Source organism: Muscardinus avellanarius, assembly GCF_963383645.1.
Source record: "Muscardinus avellanarius genome assembly, chromosome: 5".
Classification (NCBI taxonomy): Eukaryota; Metazoa; Chordata; class Mammalia; order Rodentia; family Gliridae; genus Muscardinus; species Muscardinus avellanarius.
In genome coordinates, this window is record NC_137790.1 from 137,947,910 (window position 1) to 137,974,051 (window position 26,142).

Genomic DNA, 26,142 nt, shown 5'->3' on the forward strand with positions numbered 1-26,142 from the left:
GGAGACTGAGGCTCAGAGGAGGTGACGGAGGGATTTCATCAGTAGATCAATGGAGTAGCCTGTTCTTTAATAACATGGAGCTGATTTAGTTGTCTTCCTGGTGCGACTTATGGTAAAATGTCAGAGTCTCTGAGAGAAAAATGCCCTCTGCCTATGGTTTTTAAAATTCAGGAAAGGAAACCTAGAGAGATTTTGATGCCACCTATTGGTGGACCAAAATATAAGGTGTCCCTTCAAAGCATAGCTGGCTAGGGCATGTTAGAGGCATCACAAGTCAAATAGGGTTCCCATATGAAAGAATGACAGAAGGTAGAGAATGTAATCCCAGCCTCAGCTCAGAAGTGTATCTGCTCTCCTTTGGCTCTTTGCATCTTAGAAGGGCATTCTTAGAGGGCCTTTCTGCTTTTCAGTAATACAACCACCTCTGATGTGTACGGCAATAGCAAAGGAAGGCTTTTCAGTCAGTTCATAAAATCACATGAAATAGAAAAAAATCCCCACATTTTTGAGCTATAAATAACTCTAGGGTGAGATTCAAGGTTCTTCTGTGATCTACAGTCTCAAAAATAAACCTGTTATTTACAGCAGTCCCCTTAAGTAGTTGAGTACATAGCTATCTCATAAAAAAAGGATAGGAAGGAAAAAAATAGGAAGAAAACAGAAATTCAATTTCAAAACAAAATGCTCGCCTTGACTCATTCAGGGAAGGATCCAAGGTTTCTGATGCAGGGCACTGACTCTCTGCCTGTTTTTCCCCTTCATCATCTGTTACCCTAAAAAAAAAAAAGAATGGTATCAACTGCCTTGGTAAAAACCCACATGCCTTTCCTCTTGTTCCCTGGCTGCAGTCCAGCACGTTGGACTTACCACACTGATGGGTAGATGCCTTTCATACTGGCATAGAACTCTGAGTGAACGCTTTCCCTTATGTTAACAAGCAGAGACCCAGCAAGCAAATCTATCCAGCGCAGGAGCCTCCTTTGCAGCTTGGGAACACCGGTACTACTGTGGCTTGGCAATAGATAATTTGAACCATGGCTGTAGAACCCAGCAGCTCAGAATCTACGAAAAAGAGAGTTGGGAGGAGGTGAGTGATTCAGGTTGAAGGGACTGGGATTTTATGATTTGACAGTTTTGAGGGGTCTCTGGCAGGTGGGCCACATGCTGTGGGGAAAAGTAATAGAGAGTGGAATTTATTAGCTGGTTAAAAAAAATCTCTATTTGTATAGATGAACTGTTGATTTCATAGGAGAGGTGGGAGTAAATTCTGCTTACGTGTCCTGGAAAGAGCCTCTTTGAATGTACCTTTGGTATCATGCCGTGAGAAAAAAAATGTGGGCACAAAGCTGCACGTGTGTTCTAAGCACTGGCTTGTGGGCAACTGTGTTTGTTTCTAATTAAGGAGCCAAAGCCTGCTGGCATCGGAAACCATATTTGTCACAAGTTCCGTTGTATTTAGTTTTTATGTCTATGCTTTTAACATAGAGAAGGTGATAAGAATTGTAGTTTCTTTTTCTCTGTTGGCATTGTAACTTATGCTCTGCGGTCTGTATGTTACCAATTCTAGTTGCCTCTTCAGAGCCTGCTTTGCTTAATACTTTGGTTTTTGGTTTAGTCACTCATGTCAGGGTTTTCTTCTTCAGATATTATCATTTACTTTGGAAGAACGTTGGAAAACTGAAATGGGGTGGTAAGTAGAGTGCTTAATGGATTTCTGGAAATAATACAAGCTTAGCACATCTTAATCCTTTTGCTCACCTATAAAATAAGAGGTTTATTTTAAATGGTCTCCAAGAGTTTTGAAGCATTTTTAAAACTCAACAAATTCTTATTGGCTACCTGCTAAGTGGCATGCACTGCTGTAAGTGTTGGGTTTACAATCACAAACAAGGCAACAAAAAGACACAAACTTAAATTTTAGAGTTCGCAGTCAGCATACCATGGAATAAGTAATGACCTTCTTTTTTCAAATTTAACCCAAACTCAGTGTGGTGATGCATTCCTGTAATCCTAGTACTTGGGAGGCTGACATAGGAGGATCACAGGTTCAAAACCAGCCTCAGCAACTTAATGAGACTTTCAGAAACCTAGTGAGACCCTGTTTTAAAATAAAAAATCTAATAGGGCTGGGGGTATAGCTCATGGTAGAATACCCTTGGATTTAATCCCTAGTGCAATCACCATCATCAGCTCCTCCTCCTCCTCCTCCTCCTCCTCCTCTTCCTCTTCTTCCTCTTCCTCCTCCTCCTCTTCCTCTTCCTCCTTCCTGGCAGGAAAATCTCAAATATTCTTTGGAGAACCACCTCTTCCCTCTTTCTGTGTGTGTGTGTGTGTGTGTGTGTGTGTGTGTGTGTGTGGTTTAGGGATCTCCACTCCGGTTCCAGGACTGCTGTGTGCACATCCTGAGCTTCCACACACTGTGGAAGGCCTGGCCTGTCATTAGAAACCCACATCTTAAGGCTTCAGTAATTGGCATGTGTGTAACCCCATGGCCAAGGTTGTTTTCCCAATCAAAACGAATCCATGGATTTATGTGGAAGTTTCAGTACAAATTTTCTGTTCTCTCTAGTGTTCACATTTATTTCAGAAGGTCCTAGGAGGCTCTTGTAGAGTAAAATCGTAATTATTTAATTCTGAACCTATTCCTCTGCTTCTCAGATATATCCCCAATTGCTTCTACAGAACCATCACTAAGGCCCCACCCTCCTTCTTGTTGAATTATTTTCCTTTATCTGCCCTTTGACACTGGGAACTCTTGGTTGGTAAAAGCTCTTGACTAATAACTCCTGTACCTGAAGGGAAGTTTTATTAGAAAGACTTTCAACAGAGTATGGAGGAAGAAACTTCTATCTTCCTGACTCCTTGTGTATAGTAAATAGTAACATTCTCTGTTACCCCAAATGTCAGTGAGAACCTTTGATGCATTTTAGTTGATTGAGTCTGAAGTCCAGTCTACGAGTCTGACAATACCTATCTGCCGAGGGAATTTTGCTGTCTAGCTTATCTACAGTTGTGGAAACAATGGCCATCCTACCTCTTCAATGTCCATCTGCCTAAATTTGCATTTTACAATAGAAACATACTCTATTCTTTCCAAAGGGCCTCGTGACACATGACAGTGGTTACCTCTGCACGAGACAGGGTATTGATATCTTTTATTTTTGAGGTACTGGCAATGGGACTCAAGGTCATTTTACTGCAGAACTACATATTCAGCTTTGTTTTTTCTACTTTATTTTGAAACAGGGTCTCACTGAGTTGTGGAGGGCCTCACTAAGTAGCTGAGGCTGTCTGTGAACTGCAATCCTCCTGTCTCAGCCTCCCAAATGCTGGGATTACAAGTGTGCACCAACCACAGCTGGCTGTTAATATCTATTTTTAAACATAGCCCCCCCCAGGCATTTCTCTATCTTATTTGTGTGGTTGCTGTATTCAGGAAGATGTTACAGGATTTTAAAAAAAAGGTTACTAGTCCATTTGTTTATTTGCACATTTGTTTTCTAACATTAATTACTAGGTTCCTGCTGTATACCAGTCACCATTGTAGACACCGAGGATACTAGTTGAGCAATTCCTCCACCAGCTTTGGCAACAGCTGAACATCCATCCAAGAAGTTGCCTTGAATATGTGCAAAAGAAAAAAAAAGCCATAACTTTATGTTCTCCCTTCCCCTCGTCCCCGCAACATTCCCACTTTCCCGTGGAATAAAGGAGTCCAAGCACTGGGAGAACTGAAGCTTGCGCTCCAGGAGTTACCTGGTGAGCAGCTGTCAAGCTAAGCAGGAAGCCAGGGTGCATGTAGGCATGGCAGCACCTTGGAGAGCGCCAGCGCCAGCACCATGGAGAGCGCCACGCCGCCGGGCGGGGCTCGGGACTCACGTTCCCGGGCGCGGTGCTGGTGCCGCCGGCAACCCCCAGGGGGCGCTCGCGCGGAGGTTTCCGAACTCGCAGCTCCGGGGTGGCTGGGCGCATGGGTTTCGTCAGAAGGTGGAAATCTCAGTGAGAAGCTGCCATCTCCCCGTCCCCCTTCTTCTTCCTTCCTCCTCTCTCCCTCCCTCTTTACCCAGTTCCTTCCTCTTTACTCTGAGTTGGCAGCGCAGAGCGGAGCTGCCGCCCTCCACGTTGGCACCTCTTCCCCAGCCCCCAGCACCAAGGATGGAGTCCGGGTTTCCAGAGAGACCAAACTCTGCGCTCAGCATCTTTTCCCTCCGCGGTTGCTAAACTGGCCTCCGAGGACCAGCGGGGAGGGAAGTCTGAGCCTCCGCATCCTACTCCATCCCTCCAACACCGACAGTCTCCACTCCAGAGCCGGATTTTGCCTCCTGGGGGGCGGGACAGATCTCGTCCCGGGCTGCTTCTCTTTTTCCATCTTCGAGGTTGGCACACCCAGGTGAGTACATGCCAACTCCGGTGCCTGCGTTCTCGGGGCGCTGCGGTTGCAAAAGTCTGCTGCGTAGCAAGCCCAACTTTTGAGATGCTTGTTTATGCTTGCTGTGGTCTCCAGAAGCAGCTTCAAGAGGTCTGTAACCCGGAGGAACTTCATCCTACTCGGCTCGCCGTGCTGGGGTGGGGCCGGCCGAGAGGGGAGGGAGACCGAGGAGGGGGACCCCGCGCACAGGTGACGCTGGGGTCAGGGAAGTCCTGCAGAGATGGAGGAAGGACTCCTGTTTTAGAAATTGGGGGAGTCCAGGCTGGGGCGGCAGCCTTCCCTGCGACAGGAGGGTGCTGTGGGATGCAGTTATGCTATCTAAGGGCTTGACCTCTCTGCAATTTGCCTTCACCTTCTTAGCCTCTTTTCCCTTAATATTTATTGGGCCTGGGGCTCTAGGGCTTAAGACTAATCAATAGACTTGCAAATGCCTGGATTGAGCCTGGTCCCTGGACAGTCTTTTTTCTTTTAAATAAAGTAGCCGGTGACCAAGGTGGGGGGTGGAAAATGAAGGGGGGGGGTTCACTGAAGCCAAAACACAGCTGGTTAAGCAGATCAGCGCTCCCCGTGGTATCAGACACGAAGGGTTGTTAGGGGAGATAATTAGGAGATGGTCTACACCGGGTCGGGTGAGTGTTGATTGCTTTCTGGTGTGGAGCCAGCTGAATTCCCCAGGATTACTCTTAGGAAAAGGCGTGCCCCTTCCTCTTACAGTAGGTGAGCCCTAAGGATTCCGCCTGCTCCAGGCAGCCTTGGTGGACTGACTTCTTGTCCCTGGACTTGCCAGGTCCGGGTGGGGCCAGGGGCATCACAGGCTGCAGAGATGACCCAAGAGTGAAACAGGGATGTTTGAAGGATTCGCTGTGTGTGTGTGTGTGTGTGTGTGTGTGTGTGTGTGTGTGTGTTGGGGGGGTGTCAGGAGGTGGAGGCAGGAGAGAGGACCCGGGCAGTGGGGAGCAGGGAGGGAGGGTACCCTGGGAAACTTTGCAGGAGAGCCTGAGAGACCCCTCCACCCCACAGGCACTGGGCAAGGGACCTAAGTGCATTGGGGAGGATGTGCCTCAACTTCCTGACACTGCCTTCAGAACTATGTAAAACCAGCCCTTTCTCTTGTGGCTTGAAGAGATTCGAGAAGCGTTGTTCTCTCTCTTGTCTCAGTTGCTTTTCTGCTTCTAGCACAGCATTGTGAGTTGTATGAGGTACTTGAGTGTTCTTAAACTGAGACTAAACTCTGCCCTTAGAAGAAGAAACATAACCCCCAAACTACCTTAGTTTCAAATAGTCTTCCTTTTATCCCCTCTTCTCCCTTCTTGACCATGTTTATTCTCAAAGCCATTTTTCTTTTGCTTTGTATCAAAATAAACCCCAAACTTTCCTGGAACACAAGTATTTTAAATCCGTGATAATTTTTACTGAGCATTCATTGGTTAAACTGCTTGGCATCTCCACCCAAAAGCCAGAGGCGAGAAACATCTTTATTTTACTTGCTGCCCTTCAAGTTTAGGATGGTTCCATTTCTTTTTATTAACCAGGTTAAGGCAGAGCTCAGAGTAGATGTGGTTTTGATCAGCTAGCTTCTGCTGTTTTCATTTCTCTGACCGAGTGGCTACTTCTGGGTCGAACTCATTTGATTTGCCTGCTTGCTTCTAAAGCGGCTGACAGGGTGTATCCAGCAGGTCAGGGCTCCGAGCTCTGACTTGGTCAAAGGTTCTCGCATGCAGAGAAGTGGATAAAAATAGAAGGCGGCGTGGGAAATACAGCCAGGGCACCTGTGTTCATAGTGCATCCCCGCAAAGCCCCACATGTCCTCATCTATCTCTGATGGTTCCCCACATTGAAACCCAAGCCACATCAGAACTGGGCAATTCACCCTAGTGTTACATAAAGTGATGCATTCGTTCATAGCAGGAGTGGATGTTGAATCCTGGACAATTTTCAACAGCTGTGCAAGAAAAGCTTGTCTATAATGGAATCAGAGGTCTTTTCATGTGTTACCATGGGAGAACTCCCCTGGCCACCAAACCTGTGCCTTTCCTGTGAGTGGTCCACCTCACTCTTCTTCCAGACACAGGCCTAGCACACGCTAGTGGGCGCAGGCACAGGTGGGGTGGGTTTCCCAGCATGAAGCCCCCACTTTAGCAAATCTTCTAAATATTTATTTAAGAATAGTTGCTCTGAGATTTGCGAAGTTTGTCTCTTAATTTTAAGAAGAAAGAGAAAGACTCCCTGTGTATCTCCAGGTGTCTAGTGGCAACATGGCATTTCATCTGAATTGCCAGTTTGTCTTAAGGGGACTCCACTTTTGGAGGTTTTCATTAAAAGGTATCTCATTCTACAGCGTTTCTTGATTTGCATATAGGTGTTTGACTGAAAGTGACTCTTTTAAATGACTAGGAAACAAAGATATCTGTTTGCAAAGAAGTTTTACATAATATTTCAAAAAATGATTCTCTGAGCCTTCCTATTACCAGATTGTTTTGAGCCCATTATAATATCTATAAACCTCATGACTGTCTGTATATAAAGATTCACTGAGGGAAAAATGCCTGAATGGTGGCATCTTTATTTACATCTGCATTCGACTCTTGGAACTCGACCGAACGTCTTTATAAGGTTTGCAATATCGCCTTCTCTGTCTTTGCAGACTTCCTGATATATGCCACTTTGGACCATTAGGGCCACCCTTACTCACATACAGAAAGAAGTTTTCCAATGAGAGGTGGATGTGTTAGAGGTGCGCGGTCAGTGTTATGTGGACTCAGCACCCCAGTTTCCAGGAATCTGCACAGATAACAAAGAGGGAGATGAGTACTCTGATGTTCTCCATATGACTGATGGGGTAGAAATCTCTATACCAGTTGGGAGAGTCGACCAATGAATCTTTACATTTTTTTTTAAAAAACTCTAGATGTGGCAAGAAGATGTGTATTTGTGCATTTTCAAGAAGAAAAACTAAATTTGCTGCTTTATTTGATCTTTCCGTTTTTGTCCTGCTAATATTTTAAAACAAAGCAAACAAAAACCCCTTTAGATCCATGCAGTAACCCAAAGCCATATTTCCTTGGCAACAGTAGGCAGTATGCTGGAGTTACAAAATACCAAGACAGAAACATTTTAAATGCATTCAAAATAAAATGTCACATGGTTCAAGACCATCCTTTGATGCATTAAAACTGACCTCCCAGCATGTAATGATAGAGCTGCCTTTGTTCTGAGTGACTGTAGCTGGTGAAGGACTGATTATAGGTTTTAATTCTTTTTAGGGTGTCCTAAAAGTCCTATAAGATTTCTCTTTTGGGGGAGGCATGTATGACAATAATTTAGCTGGGGTTGCAAGTTCATTTTCTGGGTAAAATATCTATATAGAGGTAGATGCTAAAACAAACAAACAAACAAAGCTTAATGAATGGCCAGATGTAATGTGCTATCTTTTTTATTGTATTTGAAATAGTCAGTAGTAAGGAATCAGCATGAAATTCACCCAGTTATTATCTGCTAAAATCTGTGACTGCACAATAAAAACATGGTAGTCCTTGCATATACTTTTAAGTCTTTTTTGTACTAGGAATTTTATTTATGTGGAAGCTTTCTATTTTCTCTATGAACTACTATATATATATATATATATATATATATATATATATGATAGAGAATATATCTTTGCTCTGATTGGCAAGTCCTGGGAAATCCTTTATTTTTCTGCTGTATTCTTTGAAAGCCTCTTCAGAGCCACTAGCTTTCACCTTAATAAACATTGAAGGCTGGGAGGCAGATCCTGGAGACAATGATAAGAACACCTTCTTTGGGGAGATTTAGTCCAGCCCTCTGGTTTTAGGATACTCCAAGGGCTGGGGACACCCTTGTAAGCTCATCTGTGCTGGACTCAGACACTTGATCCCCTTGCATCTGTGACTCTCAGAACTGGACGAGTGTTTGGGTATAAGCACTGTTGACTTGAGTTATTAGATTTGATAGATGTGGAAACAAAAACTCAGAGGAAGAGCCTTGTCTAAGATCAGGAGACTCACTCAACAAGCCCTCTTGATTACTCTTCCCAGAAAGGGCCTGAAGTTCCCTGGAGATAATTTCCATGGTGACGCCAATCTCTGGCGCCATGAGCTCTGGTCATCTTTATGGAATATGAGTTGGAGATGGTGGAGGTGGGGCTCCCACCTCCCGCTGGACAGCCTAGAGCAGCGGGCTGGGGACTGATTACATGTGCTCTCTTGGAGTCAGTCCGCTATTTACCCAACAGATGTGATTAAATTTGTACAAACTCGTTGTCTGCAGCCATCTCTCTGTTTGTCCATGTTTGGTGAAAAATTTCCCATGCATGGTGTTAGCTTTCTATTTGAAAAATTGAGTGAGTAAGGTAGACAAAAAGATTTTTATGTGTTTATAGTTCTAGGAATCTAGAGGGGGGAACTCTTTCATCTGTTTTAAATGAAAGGTCCATTCCCAAACCACCAAGCTTTCTCAAATGTTGCTCATAGCTCTGTATCATTGTATAATATACCTAAAATGATTTTTCTTATTAATTAGAAAACAAGAGAAATTTCTCCTTGGTAACATTTGGCGGGAAATGCAGTATTTCAGTTTAATCCTAGAATCCTTCTTTTGTATTGATCAAAAGACCTGATCCAAAATATTTCCTAATCTCTGTGGAGCGATTCATTGATTTTTGAAGAGGAGGAGGAGCGGAAGCCAGCTGGCCTGCACACAAGGCAGGGGGCGAGCCCCTGGGTCTGGGGAGGCCAGGACAGGCTAGAGAGAGTTAGTATTGGAAGCGTGGTCGCTAGAGGGCGCCGGAGCACCAACAGAGCCTACCTCTGAGGGCCCATGAGCAGGGCTTGGAGGCTCTGGAATAAGGTTTGACAGAGCCCCAGAAACGTGTCTAGGTCTGAGGTGCTGACTGGAACCCCAGAAATGTGTGCAGGTGCGAGAGATTGACTTTCCTGGCACCACGGACACCGCTCCCCCAGCCTGGATGGCGACAGGTCCCGCCTTCAGCGTACCCTGTGTCTCTTCTGGGGTTCGGTTAGGGTGCTAGGTTCCTGGACAGACTGACTAGTGCTCTGGGTCCAGGTGTTTCTGAATCCAGAAATGTCTGGGGCGTGTAGTTTTCCAGCTGTAGGTTTTGGTTGTGAACTGCTTCTCCCGAGTGGGCATCAGCACCTTGGGAAGAGGGCTCGTGAAGGTTGTGACTGCCAAGCATTTTCAAGTGTCGGACATGTTAGCAGGCAAGCGGGTTCCTGTGCCCATTCTCTTAGGCTTTCTCCCAATTTTTCACCTGTTTTTTTCTCTGAACCTCTTTTTCTAGTCTCTACTACCCTCCCCATCCCCACTGAGGCGCTCTTTCATTCATCTGTTGAATGTGAAATGCCATTTTCCCCAGTTTTGCCAAGAGCTGTGGTGGGCTCGGGGGAGCCACGTGAGGGTCTGACATTGGGAGTCACAGACTGAAGAGGCAGACAGGTTTGAGAGTAGAAATACTAAAATCCAAATCCATGCTGGCCAGTGTGAGGACAGAGAAGTAGATGTAGGATTCACGGGACGAGAAGGAGAGCTGTTTCCCAGAGTCCCAGAGATCCTGCAAAGTGGCCCTCCACAGTCCTGTCACCCTTCAGGTTTTTAAATTTTTCTTTCTTTTTTGCAGTACTGGGGACTGAACCCAGGGGCATTCGACCTTAGAGCTATACCACCTGCCCTATTTTTTATTCTTTATTTTGAAACAGGGTCTCACTGAGTTGCAGAGGGGCTCCCTAAATAGCTGAGACTAGCCCCAAACCTGCAGTCCTCCTGTCTCAGCCTCCCAAATGCTGGGTTTACAAGTGTGCACCACCACACCTGGCTTAAGGATTTTTAATTTTAAAAAATGATCTCATTATACTTCAAGGGAGCAGGTAAATGAAGATTAATTCTCAGGAAGGAACAGAAGAGTGGTAGAAGCTCATTCATAAGGCTTCTATGTGTGTGTATGTATGCATGTTTCTATCAATTATCTACTCTTCTTCTGGCTCATGGGCATGTCCCTCCTTTCCTATATGTTCTGCCTCAGAGAACAATTCTCCCTAGTCTAGTTCATAGCTGAACTCAAAATACTACCAGGTGCCGATAAGTTTCCCAAAAGGTTTTGATAAACTGAATAAACTAGCCTGTTTCTTTCTTCTTTAGCATATATATGTATATGTATACATAATGTATATTCTTAAATCCAATATATATATATGTATATTCTTAAATCATATATATATATATAGGATTTAAGTTAAATATATGTATTTACATGCCAAATGGATTTAAGAATCTCTACCAGCAACATTAACTCTATATATATTTACAAGTCGATTGGATTTAAGAATATCTACCCGTAACATTAAATATGTATATTTACAAGCTGATTGGATTTAAAATAATCTCTGATAGTAATGTTAAATATGTATATTTACAGAGATATATTGGTAGAGATCCTTAAATCAAGCCAGCTTGTATCTCTGACCTGCATATATTAATATCGTCAACGTCATAATAAAATAGATGCCTATGTTATTGACAACGCAGTTCTAGGAGAAAATCACTTTGAAGAAAATGTAATAGAACTATAAGCACTGCCACCAAGCATCTGATCACCAAATGGTAAGGTTAAAACAGTGTAAATAAGGAGTTTATTTTTAAAAGATTAAAAGGTGGCCGGGGGTGCTGGTGCACGCTTGTAATCCCTGCACTTGGGAGGCGGAGACAGGAGGATCGCGCAGGTTCAAAGCCAGCCGCGCTAGCTTAAGAGACCCTGTTTCCAAACAAAAAATGTACAGTAATAGGTCTGGAAGTGTAGCCTGGAAGTAGAAGAGTTTCCAGGAACCCCAGTACCACCAAAAAAAAAAAAAAAAGATTAAAAGGTGTATTTAATACAAATATCAATAAAAATGAAAAATAACAAGGGCACTAGATCTCAAGAGCAAAGTTTCGTCACTATTAATAAAACAACAACAGCACATGCCAGTAATCCCCGTACTTGGGTGGATGAGATAGGAAGATCACAGGTTCAAGGCCAGCCCCAGCTACTTAGTGAGACACTGTTTCCAAATTAAAAAAAAAAAAAAAGAAAGGGCTGAGGGTATAGCTTGGAGGTAGAATGCCCCTGAGTTCAGTCCCTAGTACCAAGAAAACAAAAAATGCATAAAATAAAACAAGAACACTTTCAACTCGTTAGCAGCAGGTGCTGGGGGACGCAGGATTCTTGAGAATGCTGTCATGTCTTATCTTTTGTGCCGTTGATTCAACAACTAACTTAGAGACAAAAATTCCAGGGGCGAAATGGAAAAGCTGAGGTGGTTCACACACCTGGCATTGTGTGTATGAAACCCCAGGGACGGGCACCTTGGATCCAGTGTGGAACATCACCTGGCCAGGTAGACGGCAGCGCTCCAGGGAAGCTCTGGTTGGCCTTCTTTGCTGTGGCGCCCCTCCGATTCCATGACTTTACTGACTGTGGATTTTACTGGAGGAAAGGGATGCTAAGAGGGGAAGGGTGGAAATAGTGGCTTTGGAGGCAGCTAGTAGCTTTCATTAGGGCTCCCGGCCTGACTTAAAGAGACAGGAAGAGAAGCACTTCCCTGGAATCCGAGAATGCGAGAGCCGGGCAATCCTGAAAAAGTAGGCACATCCCTCCCTTTGCCCGAATGTGGAAACAGGCTGGCGAGGTGACGTGAACTGCCTTAGCTGGTTATTGGTGGAGTAAAAGCAAAGATGGAGGCTTCTTCATCCCTGGTGCCCGTCCTTCTGGCTCATGCCCCATCTCTCTCTCCTTTCTGAAGCCTGTGGCTTAGGGCAGGACTCTCCCTGTTGGGTTCAGAGCGGAACCCAACGCAGTGCCAGGTGCCTCCTCGTCGTTTCTCGAAAGGCTTTGGTAGACCGAATCAAACAGGCAGTTTCTCTCTTCTCTCTTATTCAGGACACATGCCAAGAAATCAATGGGTTGTGATACAGTCAGATAAAGACAAATGTTTGTGGAGTTTTGTTATGAGAAGGGATTATACTTTGGAAGTAAACAGACTTGGCGTGAACCCTGGCTTGCCCTCAACAGCACTTGCGTCGGGTGAATCGCCTACCTCTCTGTTAGAACTAGACTAGGTAGGTGAAGACCTCACTCAGCTGGCTCCGCTTTGAACATTGCCTTGATTCTCCACTCCTCCTGTTTTCTTTTCCTGAAAAAATTTTAAGGGGGGGATTTTTATTCTTTATTTTTTATTCTTTGTTCTTTATTTTTCAAACAGGGTCTCACTGAGTTGCAAAAGGCCTCACTAAGTAGTTGAGGCTGGCCATGAACCAGGTTCTCCTGTCTCAGACTCCCAAATGCTGGGATTACAAGCGTGCGCCACCATGCCCAGCCTACGTTACACTTTTTGTTAGAATTCCAAAGGATTAAAACCTCCTTGGTATGTAGAATATGATCACCCCCGGAACCCATGAGGGATTGGTTTTAGGGGCTGCATGAACTCTGACATCTCTGGATGTTTAGTGCCTTATATAAGATATGTAGTATTTGCATATGGCCCCCTGCATACTTCTTCGGTGTGTGTGTGTGTGTGTGTGTGTGTGTGTGTGTGTGTGTGTATTGATGGAGATAGAAGCCAGGGGTGTTTACCATGAGCTATATCCCCAGTCCTTTGGATTTTTTTGTTTATTTATTTATTGGCACCGGGAAAAGAAACCAGAGATATTCTACCTCTAGGCTACAACCCCAGTCCTATTTTTATTTTTTATTTTTTTTGGTGGTACTGGGGTTCCTGGAAGCCCTTCTCTCTCCGGGATACACTCCTATGGGCTACACTCCCAGACCTATTTTTTTACCTTTTTATGTGGAAACAGGGTCTCTTAAGACAGCAAGGCTGGCTCCGAACCAGCGAGATCCTCCTGTCTCCGCCCCCCAAGCGGGCTTTACAAGCCTGCGCCACCACGCCCGGCCTTTTATTTTTTCCTTTGAAACAGGGTCTCATTAAGTTGTAAAGCACTTTGCTAAATTGCTGAGACTGGCCTTGAACCTGCAATCCTCCAGTCTCAGACTCCCAAGTACTGGAATCACAGGCATGTGCCACCATGCTCAGCTGAGACTTTTTATTTTATTTTGGGACAAGTTCTTGCTAAACTGCCTAGGCTGGCCTCGGACTTCATATCATTCGGCCTTTAGCCTCCCAAGCAGCTGGGATTACAGGTGTGTGCCACCATGCCTGACCCTCCTGTATACTATAAATCACCTCTAGACTACTCATCGTACCTAACGCAATGTAAAAGCTATGTGCATAGTTTTAAATACTCTATTATTTAAAGGACAATAACAAAGGGCTCTCCACATATTCAGTACAAACACAATTAAAAACATTTTCAATCCATGGTTGTGGACATAGGGGCAGGCAGACTTTCCTACCTCTGTCCCTCTCGGCACATGCCTATTCCCTTAGGAAATTTCTGCATTCAAGCCAAATATTATTTTATCTCTGCTTTTTTTTGTAGTATTGGGGATTGAACTGGGGCATTTAACCCTGAGCTACACCCCAGCCTGTTTTTTTAATATTTGTTTACATTTTTGTTTTGTTTTGAAATATGGTCTCTCTGGGGTGCCGAGAGACCATATTTTATTGCTGCATTGCTATTGGCTGTCTTTGAACCTGTGATTCTCTTGACTCAGCCTCTCAAGTACAGGAGTTACAAGCTTATACCATCAGCCTGGCTCCAAATATATATAGTTAACTTGCTCAAAATCTAAGCCAGGTGTGGTGTGGGGAGCCATTAAGGCTTTCCCTAGATTAGTGTTTCTGACTCAGCTGACTGTCCTTCTCCCAGAGTCAACAAGGTTTGGGGTCATGGAAAGTTCAGAGTAAAAGGTCTGGGAGAAGATCAGATGGTGATGGCGCAAGGGTACTGATTAACCTATCTGTAATATATGTGCTTTGGATTTGGTCTTTATTGTATTCCGGTGGTGGTAGCATGAGGGTATTGATTGACCTGTTACTGTATAAATACCTCTGGAAAAACAAACCTAGAATTGGCCCAATAGAGAATACTGACCCAGGCGTAGTCGTTGACCAGTAGGAAATATTGACCCAAGAACAGGGGTTGGCCAGTAGAGATAGTAGGCTGGTGATCCCCCCACATTAGAATAAATTAAATATTCTGAGAATCAAATTCTTAGAGTGAAATTCTTCATCCTCACACCTCTCTTCAGAACCCGTACTTTTGCCAGCTGGCCCTGGCAGTGTGGTGATGCATGCTTGTAATCCCAGCATTTGGGAGGCTGGGAAGGAGGATCACAGTTCGAGGACAGCCTTAGTTACTTAGTGAGGCCCTTTGCAACTTAGCGAGACCTGTTTCGAAATAAAAAGAATTATCTAGGCATGGTGGTACACACTTGTAATCCCAATGCTTGGGAGGTGGAGACAGGAGGATTGCGCAGGTTCGAAGCCAGCCTTGCTGGCTTAAGAGACGCTGTTTCCAAATAAAAATATAAAATAGGTCTGGGAGTGTAGCCTGGAGGTAGAAGGGCTTCCAGGAACCCCAGTACCACCAAAAGAATAAAAATAAAAAATAAAAAATAAAAAGAATTAAAAAATAGGGCTGAGGGTGTAGCTTGGAGGTGGAATGCTCCTGGGTTCCATCCCCAGTACCACACACACAAAATCTCTTCTATGTGATATGATGGAAATTAATTTTGAACTTACATAGAGATGGTACCTCACACAGTTGTATCTGTAATGCAGCATGTATCATTCTTCATGAGCACTTATGGGTATTTCCTTCAAGGATCTTTTTGTGTGTGTGTGGTACTGGGTATTTTTCCTGTGTGTTTCACTTTATGCAGTGACTTTGACTCCATCGGTGTCCTCACCTGAAACGTGCTGCATTATCTTTATACAACTGTGCCCCATTTTGTCTGTGGCCAGGTAGGACGTCTACTGATGAAGGGCAAAACCTTTGGGTCCAACAGGCCTGGGTTTAAATCCCAGCCCCATGTGACCTGTCAGGGCTCGCTTTCCCTAGACATAAAATGAGAAGAGCAGCGGTACCCCTGCCTGGGATAGCTTGAGGGCTGTGAGCACATGGGAATATTCAGATGGTAGCTGTGATTGGCTGCTGTCTTCTTTCAAAGGTTAGAGTCTTGAGCAGTTGATAAACCACTCGGGAGTGATTTCCTGAGTAGCAGGGGAGTTGGGGAAGTTAAGAGTGTGTTTATGAAGGTGCAAAAGAAATCGGCAACAGCCAGGTATGATGGCACAGGCCTCTAGTACCAGTATTTGGGGGGCTCAAACAGGAGGATCTCAGGTTCAAAGCCAGCTTCAGAAATTTAGCAAGTGCTCAGCAACTGAGTGAGATCTTGTTTTCTAATTTTAAAAAATTGGGTTTGGGAGGAGTGTGGGTTGGAGATGAATTGCCTCTTGGGCTCAGTTCCTAGTAGGCGTGCATGCACATGTGTGCAGACACACGAGTGCACACACACACAGCAACAACATGCATACTTTTCACCAATTTTGATTTTTCTTTTCTCCTTCCTTCTTTTCTTTTTTCTTCTTTCTTTCTTTCTTCCTTTCTTTCTTTCTTCCTTTCTTTCTTTCCAGGATTAAACCCAGGGGCATTCTAGCTCCAAGCTACATTCTCAGCTCTATTTTTTATTCTTCATTTTGAAACAGGGTCTCACTAAGTTGTGGAGGGCCTCACTAAGTAGCTGAGGCTGGCCTCGAACCTGCGTTCCTCTTATCTCAGCTTCCCAAGTACTGGCATTACAAGCGTGCGTCACCAAGCCTGGCTCTTTTCACCAATTCTGGCAGAACCATTTATCCTTCCTTTTCCTCCTTTCTCCGCCCCTCTCTCTGTTCCCATCATTGGCCACCAAGGACGAGTCAAGGGTCATGCCGGGGCTTCTCTAAGATAAAGCTTCCTCCTTTTCTGCTGGTTTAGGTTTTATTTCAGATACACGGTATGTTTAGCCCTGGCCCCAGGTACAGAGCCTGAACACAAAATCAACGAGCATGCTCTGCAAGACCAGCCACAGACCTTTATTGCATTTGACTTTAAGTGTCACTACCTTTGTCTAAAAAGGGCCTTGGGCTGTCAGCAGTAGACAACACATCGGGCTTCCCCTTTGCTGTGAATGTCCAAAATGTCACTAATATAAAATACTCTGTTTTATCCTGCAAGGAGTCAGAAGCCCCATTCCTGGCTCCAGGCCGTGCATCTCACCCTACAGCATGAATCAGCATCTTCTGGAGGGCTTGTCAAAGCACGGAGTGCTGAGCCCCCACCCCACCCAGGAGCTCTGCACGCAGTGGGTCTCGTGGAACAATCTCGTCATTTGTATTTCTAACCACTTCCCAGGGGATGTTGATGCTCCTGGTTGGAAGACCAGAGCCTTAAATATTTACTTTATGTAGACAAACTGTGCATTTTCTCTCCTGAGGGGTATGACTGAGAGCACCATTTGTGGTAAAGGGAGGGACCTGACATTTGCTGAACACCTCTGCTATTTACCATGCGCCAGGCACCTTGTGGGCACTCCACACAGCGTCTTCTCTCATCCCCACAACCCCGCCAATCACTTTGCCATTATTTATTGAGACCCTATCACACATCAAGTAATGTGTTATGCCAGACTTTGGGTATATGGAATGAACAAGATGGCCATAATCCTGGCCTTCTGGCTATTTAATCCCAGCAGAGAAGACGTGGTTGAGCAAGTCATTATAAGGCTGAGTGGTCTGCTCCATAAAAAATGGAAAATAAGAGAGGCTGAGCAACGTGTCTGTGTTGATACAATGAGCAAGAGACAGGAGATAAAACAAACTTAAAAGATGTTTTACTCCCAAATGTATGATAGTCCTTTTACTGTAACATAGGTCCTTAAGTTTATTGGTCTCAGGGCTTTTTTCTTTCTTAGAAATTATTGAATACCCCAGCTGGGTATGGTGGCACACACCTGTAATCCAAGTGCTTGGGAGGCTAAGACAGAAGGAGCTCAAGTTTGAGGCTAGCTCATGATAACTTTGTGATCCTGTTTCAAAATAAAAATTTAAAAGGAGTGTAGCTGTGTGGTAAAATGGCCCTGGATGATTCTATCCTCACACATACACACACACACACACACACACACACACACACACACACACAGAGGGAGAGAGAGAGAGAGAGAGAGAGAGAAAGAGAGAGAGAAAAGTAAAAAAAAAACAATGATACTGTTAGAAATTAAAGCTGTTTTAAGCTTTTAAGAACTCAGTACTAAATCATGTTGCAAATTATAACATCTTGACTCCAAACCCTAATTGCTTTTGATGACCTTTTGTAACCATAGAAAATGAGCAACTTCTCTACTCCTGAACTCTTTTTTTTTTTTTAAATGAAAAAGGCCTCTTTTAGAACTGATGCTTGCATTTTCTGGAGACGGTGGCTTCCTAAAAGAAAAGGCTGACCCTGCTTTGAAACTGCCTTTCAAAATGTTTAAATATTTGCTTGTTTAAAGCAGCAGTTAAAGTGTCAACCCTGGGCCAAGCTGAGACATGTCGACTTTATTATCCAAGAAAAGGTTTTAGTCCTGGCTGAGAGCATTGGGAAAGATAACAGCTCTTCCGAGTTGAGTTGGTGACAAGCGTCCCATCTGGTCCCTTGGGGTGAGCACGTACCACCGCACGGGAAGCCCCAGGCAGCACTGGCTTCATTTCAGTACAAGAAGCAGATTAATGATGGGGCTCCGGCGAGTGCCGGGGGCTTTTCTGTAGCGTTGGCAGCTGAAGTGTGTTCAATTGTGGGTTAACGACTGAAATACTGCCCTTTCCCATCATTTTTATTTGTTATCTAATGGGAAAGAGAAGTTGTAGTGGATATTTCCCTTTGGTGTGTAATGGGCCGTGGCCGTTCCATGGCGCCGATTCTCTGGCTGACTCTGAATGCTTTATGCTGTCGTTAAGTTTTACTGGATAAAATCAACCGAATCAGAGCTGACAACTCAGTGTGCTTCTCCACCGATGATCAATGGATCCAAATCTCCTTTGATTTTTATAGAAACAAATGGATGGAGGGGGATTCTCCAGCAAGTTTAGCATAGTTACTTAGGTAGAATGAGTCCTTGGATGAGAGGTTAGGAAAGAGGGAATAAGACTATCATCTGGTCCTTCTTTGGGGGTGGGTGGCAGGCACTGAGGATTAAACCCCAGGGGCATTCTGCCTCTGAGTTACACCTCCAGCCTTTTTATTTTAATTTTGTAAAACTTTGAAACAGGGTCTTGCCAAGTTGCTGAAGGTCTCACTAAGTTGCTAAGGCTGGCCGTGAACCTGTGATCCTCCTGTCTGTAGCTCCCAAGCACTAGGACTACGAGTATGTGCTACCATACCCAGATGTCTGTTGTCCTTTTGCCACCAAGCCTCTGCCACATTGGACAACTTTAAACATGTTTTATTCCACTGTTTGATATCACAAAGGCACAGTTCATCAAACAAACCCCAAAGAGTGTGATGCTAGATGATATTTGCTGTCTTCCATAGAGGCTGAAATTCACCAGGAAAGTTCTTTACTATTTGACCTAAGGCAGCGTGACCTCCTCCATCAGGCCCCTGTGTAGACAGTCCATCTCTGTAGAGAGGCAGGTACAGGCAGGATCACCACTGGTAAGTGATCCTTTCTATACCGTATCCAACAGGAGTGTGTGATGTGTTCCACCAGGAGCCAACTCCCGGGAACTCACGGCTGAGTCTCTTGTGCTTTTCTGAACTTAAGACAGTTTCCTGGGCAGAATTCTGAAGATGCTGACTGCGATGGGTGGTATACAATCTCTCTCTAAACTGAGTCCTGTTGACTTTGCAGGTGGCTCGAGTTGCCCTTAGAACTCCTCTTCTCTGAATCAGGTACAAACAGGGAAAGCAGCTGGGTCCCCAGCTCCTTACCTACCCACTCCTGCCCAGGGACAGGGCTCAGGGAAGGCCAGACCTGCTTCATGATCCGCCATGTTTCCTGTCTGGATTGCCAATCAACTGAAGTGGCCCGGCAATGGGCTTAGTGCCTCTGGCAGGGATGGACGGGCGTGATGCTCCATGGGGATGGAGGATGAGAACTTGTCCCGTACCATGTGAGCATGATCCTCCCTGTGCTGAGAGACAATGCTCAGCGTGCCTGGGTCCCTCTGTGCCTGGACGATCAAAGAACAGATCCTTCTCTCTCTCTCTCTCTCTCTCTCTCTCTCTCTCTCTCTCTCTCTCTCTCTCTCTGTGTGTGTGTGTTATTTTTTATATATGCTTTTATTGGTACACTGTAGTCTCACATCATAATGTAGTTCAGAGGGAAGGCACATACATGTTTAAAGTACTTGATGTTCTTTATCTGAGTCCCATTGTCTGCCTGTGTTTTATAAGTAATTCCAATTGCTCATTATAATGTACACTCTCTAAGCATCACACATATGAGTATTTTACATATTCATGTACTATATATGCATATATATTCTACACTATGTATGTATATTCTATACTATATATACTATACTACATATGTTATATAAATGCTCATATACATTACATATTCATATACGCTTATTCTATATATTAATATACTATATATTCTATACATTAAGATTCATCCTACACATTGATCCTGTATGTTCTCTCTCTCTATTCTTCATATTCATATGCTATTATTCATGTACCGTATATATTCGTGCATCATAGATATATGAAATATTCTAGACTTTTACGAATCTAAGAGAAATTGGAGGTGAAATAAGAGCTGGTTAAGGTAAACTTGAGATTTTAGCCCAGAAAGGCCATTGTCAAAGGAGATCTACCATGGCAGGGCTCAGCATGCTGTAGCTTGCGGGCTCACCCTAGCTTTCAGAGTTTGATGTTTTTGGTCAGTAAAGCTTTAGAAGAACACAGTCGTACTTGTTCCTGCACCTGGCTCCTTTCACAGCACAATGGTAGAGCTGAGTGGTGGCCGCAGAGGTCAGATGTCCTGCCATGCCAGCTACCTGGATCTTCATAAAGAAGGTTTACCAAGCCTTGCACTTTGGGCATATCTCTATCTAGGAAAAATATCAAAGTTTCCAATTATCCAAGGGGACCTTACTGTGAAATGTAAATAGGTAGGTCGCAGAACCCTGTCAGTAGGCCTCATGAGGCACAGTGGGCACCTGTGGCCTGGATGTGTTTGTCTGGGTGAGTGATTGGTGGTCTAGGTTCAGTTCCCCCACGTATGAACTCTAGGGCTTTAATCTCTGAAGACCCTTCTTGCACGAGTGTTTGTGCACGAGGTGAGAGAGAGAGAGGAAGGGAGGGAAACGTGCCCTCCCCTGCTGAGTGACAGCCACAGTCTCCAGACTGCTGTCCATCACAATCACTTAGCATCAGCTGCACTCCTCAGGCAGAGGTGGAAAACACGGCCATCTGCTGCCACGGTGCCCTCGAGTGTCATACCTGGAGAGGAGCAAGGGGACTGGAGAACCGGGAGCAGCAGCTTGATGCGGTGCTTGGTCTGCGTTGGTTTGTGGAGATGGCATTGAGGGACATGCCGTTCAGTCTTTGCTCATCGGCTCTTGAGGTCAGTTTCAAGCGCGTGGGCACAGTCCAGATACTCAGGGCTGGGGTTAATGGCACCGTCCTCACCCACTGCAAGTGCTTGAGGTCCCTTACCTTGCACGCCAAAATCGCAGGGGAACGCACACTTCTCTAGTTTCTAAAATTGCAGGGAGGAGAGCTATACATTGATTACTTGTTGAGGAATAAAAAGGGACAGCACTGATGGCTGGTGCCCGGCTCTGACTGTCCTCCACCCCCTCTTCCTGGGCTGGGAGGGAGATAAGATCTGTCATCCCTGGAGAAAGGCTTGGGTTCTGTGATGTGATTTGTGTAGCGGGGCTCTTGATTCAAAGCATATGCTATGCCCCCTTTAGGAACTGGCGTTTCCCCAGCCCTTTTTCCTAAGGCACAGACAGCCTGGGTTTGTGTCTGTTCAGGAATGCAGATTTGACCATGGGGTTATCATTTATTAATTCAGACATTTGGGAGGGAGGAAAGCTGGCTCTGCTGAGATGCAAACAGAGCCAGCCTCAGCCTCCACACAGCAGCCCGGGCTGCTCTGAGTCCCCCTCCAGCGCTTCAGCCTCTGGAGCTCTGGAGTCCCATCAGAGCAGCCCCGTCTGTCTCTCTTCGGTGGTAAGTGACTTACTGAGGCAGGATGGACGCCCGAGAGCCAGTGGGCTGTGTGGAGCCCCGGGCTGAGGCAGGGGTCAGTCCACTCATGAGCTCTTTATTTCTATTTTTGACCATCTAGGAAGAGAAGGACCTTCAGGAGGGACAGGCTGGGGCCGACACTGGGCTGGTGCAGTTTGTACCGCATTCTGACCCTTGAAACTTAAGCTCCGATTTGGAATTGGTTTGCTTTAGAGGGCAGTGGCGGCTGTGGTACTGTGCTTAATCAAGTGTCCTGAGTTTCAATGGTCTTTCCCAGAAGATGCAGGCTGCAGGGCTGCCGAGTATAGACAGACTGGCAGACAGACAGACAGACAGACAGACGGGCAGGCAGGGTTTTTGCCTAGCCAAGTGGCAGCTTAGTTTCTTCCTAGGCTTTTTGGTTCTGTGGGCTCCTGACACTTATTAGAGCCCCAGACCGCTAGTCTAGAAGCAGAGGGATTGCTTTTTTTTTTTTTTTATCAGTTAATGAAAAGCTAATGTTCTACTTCAGTAGAGTGGCCTCATTGTGTCAAGCGAGAGCATTATGGCCAACTTTCCCGAACCCTGAATTTTCTGTTGGTTGGCTTCGTCATTCTGTTTTCAAAAGTAAGTGAAAAAATCATTAAGTATATGATTGTAAACCTTTCTGTATTCATATATAATATATGTATATATATATATATATATAACCTAATAATACATATTTTCATCCATCAAATTTAGTTTTCAGATGTGTCACAGCTAGATGCCTATTACTTTGAATCAAAGTTATTTAAATTTTTGACCTAAACCAACAGCTAGATGATTATTTCTGCTACCCAGCAGGAGGGGCTTAGAAGGTTTCATATGTAATCAGGTAAAGACATAGAGTAGAAGGTCTATCTTTTTCATTCAGGAGGCTGAGACCAGAGGATTGCAGTTTGTGGCCAGCTTCAGCTACTAAGTGAGGCTCTTTGCAACTCAGTGAGACCCAGTTTCAAAATAAAGAATAAAAAAAAAATAGGGCTGGGGATGCAGCTTGTAGGTAGAATGCCCCTGGGTTCCATCCGCAGTACCGCCAAAAAAAAAAAAAAAAAAAAAGTCCATCTTTTGGAAGAGACGGGGGCCATTTCTGCATCCTGGCTCTGAAGATGCTAGCATTTGGTCTCATGAAACTGGACATAACTTAAGACATTAGCATGCTTTCTCGCTTGCCTTATCTGTCGGTGTTGATCCTAGCATTGCGAGCCTCAGAGACTCTCCTGTTTTTTTGTTTCACAACTTCTTAGAAATGTGCCAAAAGGAAAGGTAATAAAGGAAAATCTTTTCAAGATAAAACATGATTCATAAAGGTGACAGCCGTGCCATATGCGGACAGTGATTAACAGCTGCAGAGTCTGAAAACGGCGTCTTAAAAATAAAGCGATAAAGAAGACTTTCCCATTATTTTGGGTTCCATGCCCACTCAAGCGCATCACCCTGGTTTTTTCCCTCAGCTTCGCTTTCTGTGGCCATAGAATCCCCGCTCGTGCCCCATCGGCGCTGACTTGGGCTTACTCGAATATTTCACGGCGATTCCTGGTTATTCTTCCAATGATCTTTTTAAATTTCATGACAATGATGTGTTGTATGAAAACCACAATCTCTTTTATAACTGCTCATTTTGTCTCTGGAGGGTAAATCTAGAGGATTAGAAGTGTTGCATTTCTAAGACTTGCCCATTTGGAGTTGGTTTACTTTAATTTGGAGAGCCCTGCTGGTACTGGGGATGTACTTAAGGAAATGTCACCCGCTTAAGTGGCCTTCCTGAGTGAACACAGGCTGGAGGGCTGCTGGGCACAGACAGACAGACAGACAGACACAAAGATAGACTCACCTCTGAGATGAAGGGTGGTGGGGGAAGAAAATCGCCATTTTGAAATCCAGCTGTCTTCTTAGTGAAATATGTTAATTCTGGAAAGTGTCTTTGTAAGAAATCTCTTTGTCTTTGCAAACCAACCAAGCACTCTTTCACTGTGTGATAAGCCCCTGACAACTTGCTTTGCTCGAGTATTAGTTCTTAAATCTTGTTTGGGTCTCAATTTCCTTGGAGAATCTGCTCAAAGCTGCAGACTCCCTCACCTAAAAAAAAAACCCAAACACACTTCCTTGGGCATGCAAATCTGCATCCAATATCAGGGGTTTGCAGACTACCTTGAAGTACAGAGTTTCTGCTTTTCCCATCAAGAACCCCTTCCTAGTCTCATCAGTGAAGTACTCTCCATAACAAATTTCCTTTAAAAAAAAAAAAAGAGTGTGTCAACATAGGTAGCATTTCTGTTAGAGAGAAAGGGCTCAGTAGGGCTGGAGACATTTTTGAAATCCTGGAACTTCCCAGACTCTTTTGTAGGAGACCACAAAGAGCTGTGCATTTGCCAGGATCAGGGCATCCAGCATCTGGGGCCTTGGGATGGGCAGAGGAGGAGGGACAGCCGTGCCTAAAGGAGCTCGTGGCAAGAGAGCTATGGCTGTGTGCCAGTGAGTGTCCTCAAAGGCGCTGTCCTGGCCCCTGCCCCATGGAGCCTCTGAGCCCTGCCTCCCTGATGGGCAGCCCAGGAAGCCAGTGGACTGAGCATGTCATGTGACACCTTGAGGCTAATAAGAGGAGAAGCGCTCCCCCAGCAACGCTGGGTGGAGGGCCAGTGGTGCCCCAGCCTTTTGCCCAAGCATCCTCCAGAGCTCCACACCCTGGGCCATGCATGACACACAGCTTTCCCGGGGCTGACTTCCAAGGATCCCTGGCTCTGTCCTGGCACGAGATGGTGGGTGCCGGCCGGTGACACACCAGACTGACATTGGGAGTGATTCTCACACAGCTTGATGCAGGTGCACCGAGGAGCCTGGAGCTAGTGCCGGGTGCCCCGTAAGGTACCAGGAGATATTTTGGAAAGAAACAAAGGAGAAAGTCTAAAAATGGAGGACCCAGAGGGTCAAGGGTAAGACTTTCCCTCCGTTCTTCCCTTCCTCCCTTTCCGTGTTCTCTCTCCCTTTCATTCTCTATCCTTTTTCTCCTTTCCCTCCTTTCCTTTCTCCTCACCTTCTTTCCTTTCTCACTTTTTTCTCTTTTGTTACTTCCTTTCATTTTCTCTTCCTTTCATCCATTCTTTCTTTCCTCCCCCTCCACTTCCCTGCACGGTTCTGCTTGTGCTTAGCTTGCATGGGATTCCTCCTCTTTCACACCACCTCTCTCTTCTTGCTACCGAGGAACAGTTTTTTGTTTGTTTGTTTGTTTGTTTGTTTGTTTTGCCGTGTGCCACCCTCTCCGGCTCTCCTTTTCTCCCTCATCTTCCTTGATCTTGTAATTAGCATGTATTCAATACCTACCATGAACTATCATCCACTGCCTTAGAGGAGAAAGCTAGGGTGAAGATGGACTTCACTCTCGGGAAGGTTACATTTAGGTGTCCTGGTGCAAGTGTGTGGAAAGCTGAACAAGAGTGTAATAAGAGTGTAATAGTTCCATGATGCTGCAAGGCAGGAGTGTGAGATAGTGCAAGACGCTGTAAGCATTCTGGCAAGGTGTGTGGAATGAGGAACCTTTTGAGGTTCGAGGATGAAGCTATTTTATTTTAGTTATTGTTGTGGACTGTATGGTTTGGAGAAAATCTTATAGAGAAAGAATGTAAACTAGGCTTCCAAATAGGATTTTAATATGCAGAAAGAAGAGAAAGATCCTGAGCCAGGGGAGGGACCCGGTATAAATGAAAGCTCAGTGGCATTGGTCTTTATTTTTGTCACCCTTCTTTTCAAGAGAAAGTATTTTCACCTCCCAAGGCTCCTTTGACTTTCCCACCACTCCTAGCCAATGCCATCTCTTTCATTTCTTTCAAGAGCTGTTTTTCTTAAGCTGGTGACGGGCTCGGGGGGGTCACCTCATCCATCTTGGACCCTGTGTTGATCAGGAGATTGGTCACTCTAGGCTGCAAGTGAACCGCTGCTTGCAGTAGAAGGCTGTGTTGAAGAGCGAGCTCTGAGACAGAGTCCTAGCCTGATGGTTGGAATTCCAACCTTTTTATTTTGTCCGATCTTGGCTGGACAGAAGCTCTCAGAGGTAATGTGCATATGTATGTCCCTATAACTCTGAACTTCATTAGGAAGTGAGATTATAATGTACTAGTAAAATAATATTTAAAAAAGAATATGCCAATAAATAAAGATACTGTCTTAAAAAGAATACTAGCTGTCTGTTAAACTCTAGACATCTCAGAGAGTCTGGAAGTCAAGGATTTGGGTTGAAATTTCTAGTTTCATTGGTCCATGCCTTTCAGACCATATCATCTTATATCTCTTTTCCTTTTAGGGGTGTGTGTGTGTGTGTGTGTGTGTGTGTGTGTGATGCAGTGCTGGGAACTGAACCTAGGGCCTTGCACACGCTGGGCACACACTCTACTACTGAGCTATATCCCAAGACCTTTGCTTTCTTTTTATTGCAGCAGTTTAGAATTGAAACAGTCTTAGAGATTATCTTGTCTTTTACCTTGTACAATTCTATAGGT

The 26,142-nt window shown here is 44.9% G+C and overlaps 1 protein-coding gene across 1 annotated transcript in view; it reads left to right on the plus strand.

Annotated features, from left to right (window-relative positions):
• Nucleotides 1-930: 930 nt before the first annotated feature.
• Nucleotides 931-26,142, plus strand: part of CPNE4 (copine 4) — a gene marked incomplete at its 3' end in the record, with an annotated part of 505,001 nt that continues 479,789 nt past the window's right edge. The window contains exon 1 of the mRNA XM_080695771.1: nt 931-1,087. Within this exon, the coding sequence (XP_080551897.1) occupies nt 1,035-1,087 (53 nt within the window). The 5' untranslated portion in view covers nt 931-1,034. The remainder of the gene's footprint in view (nt 1,088-26,142) is intronic.